Source organism: Gigantopelta aegis, chromosome 6, assembly GCF_016097555.1.
Source record: "Gigantopelta aegis isolate Gae_Host chromosome 6, Gae_host_genome, whole genome shotgun sequence".
In the NCBI taxonomy this organism is placed as follows: Eukaryota; Metazoa; Mollusca; class Gastropoda; order Neomphalida; family Peltospiridae; genus Gigantopelta; species Gigantopelta aegis.
In genome coordinates this window covers 30,138,834-30,148,691 of record NC_054704.1, presented here as the reverse complement: position 1 = coordinate 30,148,691, position 9,858 = coordinate 30,138,834, and the positions used below count along the sequence as shown (strand labels likewise).

Below are 9,858 nucleotides of genomic sequence, written 5' to 3'. Positions count from 1 at the left end.
TCTTTTTACATGGTATTTGACTTGCCATATACAACTGCTCTTAAATATGGTATTATATATAGGCAACCTGAACTAAGATTTTAATAGCAATTTATTTTTATATTAAAAATAGCATGTGCCAATAGTGGGTTAATGTCTTTAGTTTCCATTAACATTGTTAATTTTTTATGTATGAAATTCTGAAAACTCAAATTTGTAAAGAAGTTGATTTTTATTGTCATTTTGACATATTTATAGGGTGCTAAGTTATATTTTAGACAAATTTGTAGTTTTATGCAAAATTTAAAGTAAATTTGAAGAAAAACTTTACCAAAAACATAATTAAATTTGTTGTCACTATTGTGCCTTCTGTTCTTATTTGTACATAACAATAAGGTTGTTAAACATATACTTAGATCTCCAGATCATTTTTGTTTCTTAATAATCACTTAGTTAGCTCTCATGAAAAGCATTTTGAGTTTATACTAGATTCAGAACCAATTTTTTCAGATTTGATTATCTGCCTTGGATTAAGTTGATAATTTATTTTATTGTTAAAGCTGTATTACCTAATGTTACTAGCTAAATAAAATGCTGGATTACAGATTGTAGGAATACATCTAATGTAAATATTGTATTCATCCGGATTAGAAAATAATGCAAGAAAATAGATGTTCGGGTAATTTTGTCATTTAAAAATAGTTTTTTTTTTCGGTAATTAATCAAAAATAAATGTGTTAAAGCTGCATGATTATTCCAGATATCACAACTATTAAAACCTCCAACTACAGTAGGCTATAAATAAAATATAGTCAGGAATATTGGTGGCTGCCATTGGTTTTGATGGTTCATTATGAAAATCAGCATGGCCGATGGATTTGAAATTCCCACACCTGGTAACTTAAAGACACCCACACCCAGCATACAGGATTTCCTCCCAACACTAATGGTCAGGACATTAAGTCATTACTTCATACAGGTACAGTCATGTTTGTGTTTCCTTCCTCAGACAGTGTATTTTTTTAATACTGATATTTCTTTGATGTGCCTGTTAAGGTCTTCATAATCTAGGGGTCAATCAAGTGCATGTGTTTTAATGGAATTCTTTAAAGGGGTAGAGGTACTTTATCTTTGTTCTCTCTACATATATAACTGAGTACACACACCCAACTGAAAGTAAATATCTTCAGGAGTTTTATTTTAAAACATTTTGTTGTTTAATATGACATATTGCATTTGTACAAAACTATATGCAATATATATGCTTTTTGAGGGGTACATTATATTAGGTTGCACTGTAGAAACAACAGTTTCAGTGAGGTTGTCAGTTTATGTCAGAATACACCAGATCCTGGTTGTCATAAAGACACATAGCTGGACACTTTTTGAAAAATGTATGTTATCAGTATAGGTAGTACAATACCAAATAACTTCGGGCTGGGTCAAAGTTCGAGGTGCACCGAACTTTTGATAGAGAAGTGAACACCACAAGTCCTGTGATTGGTTATAAATGTGAGTGTGTTGGTTGTAAAAAATAATAGTTTCATCTGGGTAAAATAAATGTGCAATTTTATTTCATCTAGTACCAATGTGTCAAGTAGCCTTGTGCTTGAAACATGTATGGGGTACCTGTAAAAAAAAGTACTCAAATTTTGTGCGAAACTAGGGTAGTCATAGACGCTACCCGTTATCTCAGAAACGAGCAGCTTGACCCCCATTTTTTTCTGATTCACTTTAAGTGTAAGGAGTGGTAGTATTTATATCCGTGGCGTTTATGTCGGTTGATACGTTGCAGGTAGGAGTTTTAGCCGTATATGCTACTATTGTCGTCTATGGGATTTGATTTGGTAGTGTACACCCTTTAAAACAAAAAATATTTTACATGTCAAGCCTCTCCAAGTGAGGTTAGCTATTGTTTGCACTCATGTTCATCCAAGGATGGAAAGTGTTAAGAGTTTCTGCACTCGTATTTCATCATTTTGCTTTAGTATGTGCTGTTATGATGCTTATTTGTTTTAATGTGTGCTCCTTATTCGAAATGTTACAGCTGGAATTATTATCAGTGACTGCCTGCATGTATGAACAGTATGAACTGTTATTAGGTCAACCATATTCATGATTGAATCTCCATTGTCTGGATAATCCAGACTTGCCCCAAGTTTAGCCAACAAATGTTTCACTAATGATTCGAAACTATTTGATTGCTTCCCAACGTGGCCATTTGGTTTATTGTGAAGCACATAAACCAGTCTAGCGGACGTTTTTCTGCTCAGTCTAACTGAAGGCAGCCCCATAGTGATGCCACACATGTAGTTAATGTGGACAATACGAGATCAAGCAGATAATTCTCTCTGTGTGTCTGTGTGTGGCCATGCATGTGTGGATCTAGTGTTGACGATTGTGAACAGCCCCTCGTGAAATCTGTGATACCTGTCAAAATACATGTCCTGCCTGCATTTTTGTCTCGGGCCATATCTCAATGTGATTTTCATCAGCTGATAACTGATGTCATATTTTATTATTTTAAGAATTAATGTTTGGTGACTGTTCAAAGATACAAGATTGTCTTATTGCAATGACTTGTTTGTTTTCAAAACATTGTTTGGTGTTGACTTTTTTTTAGGAATAAGTCATGGCTTTATCACCATAGCCCACTGGGCTATTACTCATTCCAGCCTGTGCTTCACAACTGGTATAGGATCCTTTGTTACTAATTGAAAAGAGTAGCAAATAGTATGGCAGTAGGTTTCCTCTCTCATTATCTGTATGGTACCGTATAACCGAAAAATTTCGTGGTCTAAACTTTTCTTGGTTTGAGGACTAAAACATTTCTAAATTTGTTATTTTTGAGATTTGGCAACTCTGAAATGAGAGTGTTATTATTTTAAGGTTTAGCATATTGAATATTCTATTCCATATACATGTATAACCAGCATTAAAAGTTTCATGTTATCTCCAGTGTTTAAAGTTAAACAATAGAGCATTCAATTGCAAGACAACATATCAGTCTTTGATTTTTATAAAGGCAATTAAGATTAGTGTGAGAAGGTTTCTAAGTCAGATTGTGTAGTGTTTAATCTGAGCTTGACATGTTTTATTCATACTCATATAGTGACTAGCTACCTCATCATAACACGATAGCGCACATACCAGTATGTATGCATTTTACTGTATGGAATGTAATAACTTGTGTCCTTATATACTATTTTGGGGTAGGGATGTAGCCCAGTGGTAAAGCGCTCGCTTGATACACAGTCAGTCTAGGATCAATCCCCGTTGGTGGGCCCATTGGGCTATTTCTCGTTTCAGCCCGTGCACCATGACTGGTATATCAAAGGCTGTGGTATGTGCTATCCTGTCTGGGATGGTGCATATAAAAGATCCCTTGCTGCTAATTGAAAAGAGTAGCCCATGAAGTGCCGACAGTGGTTTTCATATCTCAATATCTGTGTGGTCCTTAACCATGTCTGACACCATATAACTAAATAAAATGTGTTGAGCGTGTTGTTAAATACAAAAACCCCAAACATTTCCTTTGTAGTTTCCTGTGATGTAAGCATGGCAGCAAATAAAATATTGCTGTAAATTGTCAGTTTATTATAGTATTCACAATGAATATTGTTCATAGAATTTGTTGAAATTTTCAGATATTTTTAATGTTTTATATTTTTTAGGCTGTCCACTTACTCTTGAAACCCACGAAAATAAAACCCTTATGAAATGTTTTGGTTATACTGTACTTAACCATTTGTCTTACACCATATAGCCGTAATTAAAATGTGTTGAGTGTATCGTTAAATAAAATGTTCCTTATACTAAAGCTGGAATGGGATAAATTCCACGCAAGGGATTAATCCTATGACCCATTGTACTACAGCCTGTTCTAACTCTGAACCAGAAAACCATGGGTATATGTAAAAACTAGTCTTCATATAACTTACTGTAATACTTTTTAAAAACTTGTGATTTTGTGTTAAATCATGTGCATTTAAAAAAGCTCTTGCTTTTTGACAAAATCTACTGCTTTTTCAACATATACCTATTTTCTCTTAACTAAAGGTTGACAGGTGTGGTAAAAAGAAATCTGATTTTAATTAAATTAAGAGGTATTTGGTTTTTAAAGAGGTTATTTTCTGCACTGATATTTAAAAAGGGATAATTAGAAACATCTGGTTTTGGGGGAATTCAAGAGAGTGTCCAGTTTTGAGAGGTTTCACTGTATGTAAGCCAGGATATTTTTTCATTTTAGACAAGACTTGGATAGTATTACATTTCATATCTTATACAAACATTTATATTGTAGCTAAAAATAAATGTATGTTTTGGTTTTATTGATAGTGTAAGCCACATTGTGAGTTTTATCTTGAGATACTGTAATGAAGTATTTAGCAGATACTGTAATGAAGTACTTAGCAGATACTGTAATGAAATAATTAGCAGATACTGTAATGATGTTGTAATGAAGTATTTAGCAGATACTGTAATGATGTTGTAATGATGTATTTAGCAGATACTGTAATGATGTTGTAATGAAGTATTTAGCAGATACTGTAATGATGTTGTAATGAAGTATTTAGCAGATACTGTACTGGGTTATTTTAGTTTACTTGTAGTCAGTGGTATTAATTGATCGTACGGGTGGGATGTAGCCCAGTGGTAAAGTGCTTGTCTGATGCGCTGTCGGTCTGGGATCAATCTGCGTTTGTGGGCCCATCAGGCTATTTCTCATTCCAGCCAGTGCACCACGACTGATATATCAAAGGCCGTGGTATGTGCTATCCTGTTTGTGGGATGGTGCATATAAAAGATCCTGATGATAAAAATGTGGGTTTCCTCTCTAAGACTATGTCGAAATTAAACAAAACAAACTTTAACTTTTAACTGATAGTACTACCCGTAATTCCACAATGTACAATAAAAGTGTCTGTGATAATACATTAAATACTGTGATAACAAACCTAAGAAATTAAAACTACTAAACAAGATGGAATTCAAGTTTTTATTTTTTTATGAATATTACCTACATGTACATATATATATAATTTTATGATATTTGAAAAATGCACCAATGACTTAATTGTTTTTTGACTGATTGAATAACCGGTCAAGTTTTTTGTAGCCCTATCCTGCCTATATGCTCATGTATTAAAAAAACAGTTGTAGTGATCTCCTTTTTTTAGAGGCAACCTTAGTGGTGTCCCAAATCAGTATGATAAACATTTACCTGGCTGTTTTCTTTTTATTAATTGTAAATATTATGTTATCATTTTGTAACAAAAATACTTTCACATACAGCTATAACACACGTTTAGTGGTATTTAGCTCAGTTGGAGTGTTTCAGAGGTGTAATCAGTTAAAAAATTGATTGCCTTCCATGGACTTTGGTTTTTCTTATTCCAACCAGTGCCCCACAATTGATACATAGGCCATGGTATGTGCTGTTCTGTCTATGGGGATAGTGCATATAAAGATCCCACTACTGCTTTATCAGTAGGAGTAATCTCTCCCCCCCCCCTCTTTATTCCCATTCAGAGTGTCAAAATATCTATTTGACACCAAATAGTTGTAGTTTCAAATATGCTGAGATGTTTTTAACCAAATTAATTTAATGTTTTTTCAAACATTGCAGAGAATGGAATAGCTAGATAAATACTGATCATCTTACTTAAAAAGGGCATGCTGCCTGTATACAGGAGAAAGGAGAAAGAACATGGCTAAATACTGTAGAACCATTGTATACATTGTATAGCATAATAAAAGTATTGTGAGATGCAAACTGTTGCCCAGAAAGTACTGCAATGTCAGCTATAGCATACACAAAATATATTGTGTCGTTAGTATTTAAAGATAGTAAAAATAATAAAACTTCCTCCAAACACATTTTTTGTTTTGTTTCAGCATTAAACTGAATACTTAAAAGGTGTGTGTTGTTTCAATGAACTGGGATAGGCTTACATGTAGCATTATTGAAAGTTTACCAAGTGGTTTGTGTACATTTCAAATATGCGTGTTGATGTGAGAATCTGTGTAATCAAATATATTCATGGTTGATGGATTGTATCCTGTGTTGAACATCTGTACAACTGTTGATAAAGGAATAGTTATGCATGGCTGGCATTTGTGGAGTTTGATTGCTCTTATCTGAACTTGAATCTAAACCCAACAACTGTACAGTTAACCATTGAATCCAATATTTGTTTTAATTGTGTTGTGGGGGTGGGTGGGTCGGAGTGACATTTTCTGAATCAAATGATGATAATGCAGTGAAGAAATGTATTTATTTTATTATTTTGTTCTTTTACTTCTAGCAAAGGCACCATATTATTGTGTGAATAAAGATTTGCTACCATTATTCATTTGCAATTTTTGTAATACTTTGTTTGGAAACGTTTTTATCTACCATATTTGTCATTCAGATATTTTAGTTGTGTGCTTGCTTGAACCATGACTGGAATAATTAAAATGAAAATCAAATTCATATATGAAATGTTAATTCAGTCTAAAGCAAGTTCTCACAGGTTTTAATATTGTAATAACAGCTGAATTTTCAATGTTTTAAAATAAAACTCTACTGTCATACTAGTGACTCCATGTCACCTAATTTAACACAAAATGGCACTGTTTGGTTTGAAAACTGTTCATTGAATGATGCTTGTTCATTATTCTGTGTTGATGATTTTGTAACTGTACTGGCAGATGAAAATGTTCTGAGAACACATTTGTGGCTTGTCACCTCACTTTTACCTAATTCGATGCAGTTAATATTTTCCAAAGCTGGCAAAACCTGTAGCTGACCACCAGAAGTACGAATGATGCCTTTTGGATGAGTATCAATAATGAGGGATTCACTCGAAACTGACAGTGTGGAACATGATTCCTCCTCAGAATCAGCCACACCATCAATATCTGTCTTTGAATTCAAAAGGCACTGCTCAGATACACCTGGAAAGTTAAAATGCTGATTAATTTGACACTCAGAATTTAGATGGAGTGATTGTTCATGCATATGGTTTTCAAACGTTTCTGGATAACTTATAGCACTGCTTTGATTTCCAGTCACACATGGCTGATCTTTAGACATATCTCTATGACCTTCATTCATGACTTGGTGACCCTTCGTTATGTTTGTATTAACGTCAGTCGAATTTGTATTGTCTATATGACATTCAGTTGTATGTTGATGACCACAAGTCATATCCTGATGAATTTGAGTCATGTCCTGGGTGTGTCTGTGAACATCACTGAGCCACCTTTTAATACTCTCAGCTGAAATTGGATTTTCTTTTGGTAGAACATTTGGATCAAAATATCCAACATGTAGCGAAGGCCATGTGGAAAGAGATGTTGAGCTTTCTGTGATAAACGAATCTGTCCTGGAACACGTTCCGTTTGCAAAAACACCACTAGCAAAACTGCTGACAGACGTAACGTCTTCATCCCAGTTGAATTCTTCAACCTCAGTCTCGCAGCTCTTGTTGGTATTGTGTGATGAGCCCGTTTTCATACTTTCTTTACAAACAAGCTCAGAAACTGTCTCACAACTAAAAAAGGCATCATCATTAGGAGAAAATAATCTCAATTTTCCATTTTTTCTTTGCATTTTTCTTTTCTTTATTATAGACAAAACCTTTTTTGGATACTGTTGCAATCTGAAACCTTTGTCATTTGAAATTAGCATTTCGTTTGATACTTGACTAGACGCAACATGACTAGGGGCTATTGTGTTTGTATTACGACTGTTGGAAGAATGCACATCAAAATTGGCCAGACTCTGGTTGCTCTCGTTTCTCTGTCGTCTAGTGTAGCAGCTAGCAACTGTGTGCTTTGCACCATCATTTTGATCTGTCTGATATCTAGGCACTGTCACTGGATCTTCAAAAAAGCTGGCAACATTAATAATTTTATGTTTACATGTTTGTCCACCAAGATCATAACCACAGTCATTTTGTTTCTCTCTGCGCTTTACTATTTGTTGTGGTTTGATATCCCATGGCTTTTCTGTAGATCTTGGAGTATTTACGGAATCAGTTACAGACAAACCAAATTCAATATATGAATTCTTTTCCAACGACCGCAGGGTTACACCTTCAAAGGACCCACGGACTGTACCCGATATATTGGATAACTGTTGTCTGGAAAGGTTGTCAACGTATTCCTCGGGTTTTACATCTAGTGTATTTTCTAGAGTGTTGATATAGGTATTGTTGCGAAATAATAATCCACCGGCAGTAAACTTTAAGATGAGAGAACAAATAAAACAAGTGAGAATGGAAAGAATCATGACCATCTTGATGGTATAATCCATATTGGAACTCATCATCCAGACTGCGGTCATGATGATGTTTTCTATGAGAATTATTGTGTAATACGACACGTACTTACACTGTATTCTGTTGAAACACTCGTCCACCAAATCGAAGATATGAAAATAGGAAAACAATATTTCTTTTGTGGCATCTTTCCATGATAATGCTTGATTCATCCACACTTTAGTTAAAAGAGACACGACCAGGAATATTGACATATGTATTCCAAGAGGAAGGGCTATCCAGTACAACTTCTCAACACACATTAGCACTATGGAACACATTCTGGAGGCTAGTCCTAAAGAGGTGCCTATCAGCAGAAGAAAATATCCACAGTGTTTTCTCGAATTAGCTGGCCGACTACTTGAGCTCATCCACGACGCAGCGTGAACATGGTTTCTTATCGTAAACGACGTCAAGCCAATGCTTGCAGACATCAGTGACACCAACAGTGATATTATCGACATCGCCATTTCCATAGATGATGTCAAAAGAATATAACTCTGAATGGCTAGGTATGGCAGCGTTTGGACACCAATGGTGATCATTCTCAGCAACACAAATTCCAGCCAGTCTTTCTGGTCGTAGAAAAAGACTATTTTACCGAGACGCCAAATGACGCCTTGCTGACCGAGATGTAGGACCGCACACAGCAGACGACCGGAAGGTTTCCCGGAGAAATCCATCCGGTAGACGACAAGAAGCGCGGAAGTTGTGTTTGTTAGTAGCTGTGACGTCACAAAGATGGAGATAAGTACGATGAAACATGTTCGGTCGTCGTCGTCGCTGTGCTGCGATGCTTGGTACAAAAGCAGTATGCTCTCACTGTAGAAAACGACCACACTGAATGTTGCTAACAGCACCGCCATTGTTTTGTTGTTTTACATGTTTTGTATCGTAATGTCCTTGATTCGGGTACTTCACGTGATAGCTAATTAAGGCACAATTTGTGGCAAAGTCTTTTCATTTCATTTTTTTTCTTTTACTTCCAATTATTACTATTATACGTACACCTTAATGTTTTAGTCGTGCTGTCTCTAGAACATGCAATGTAATCATAATATACTACATATGTAAGGTACAAACGGTTATAAAAGTCTACGTTTTCTTGTTATCTAATTAAGGCACAATTAGTGGCAACGTCTTTTTATTTCATTTCTTTCTTTCTTTCTTTTACTTCCTATTATTACTACTATACGTACACCTGAACGTTTTGGCCGTCCCGTCTCCAGGACAAGCAATGTAATCACTATATATTGAATATTTAAAGTACAGACGATTATAAGTCTAACAGTCTTCTTTAACATTATGTTCCCCTACATCACTGTTGGGTTCACGACTCGATTGCGAATATAGATCAGCTTGGCAAGCACAAGAACTGTTTTATAACAAGTGTCTTCCATCGTGTTGGTAATCAGTATGTCCAAATAAACGATCTTTGCTGCTACATGGTGTAGAATATGATTCGTTTTAAAGAACGCACTGTTTTCAAACACGGGATGCACCACAAGCTAAGAACGAACGCGGCATGAGTTTTTGTTCCGTGAAGACGTTGAAACTGAAGCATTCATAC

At 35.2% G+C, this 9,858-nt stretch overlaps 1 protein-coding gene across 1 annotated transcript; it reads right to left on the bottom strand.

The window, feature by feature from the left end:
• Positions 1 to 5,470: 5,470 nt before the first annotated feature.
• LOC121375997 lies at positions 5,471 to 9,312 on the bottom strand. The gene has a single exon (XM_041503749.1). It carries the CDS (start codon positions 9,152 to 9,154, stop codon positions 6,554 to 6,556), a length of 2,601 nt encoding a protein of 866 aa, XP_041359683.1. The 5' UTR covers positions 9,155 to 9,312; the 3' UTR covers positions 5,471 to 6,553.
• Positions 9,313 to 9,858: the final 546 nt, after the last annotated feature.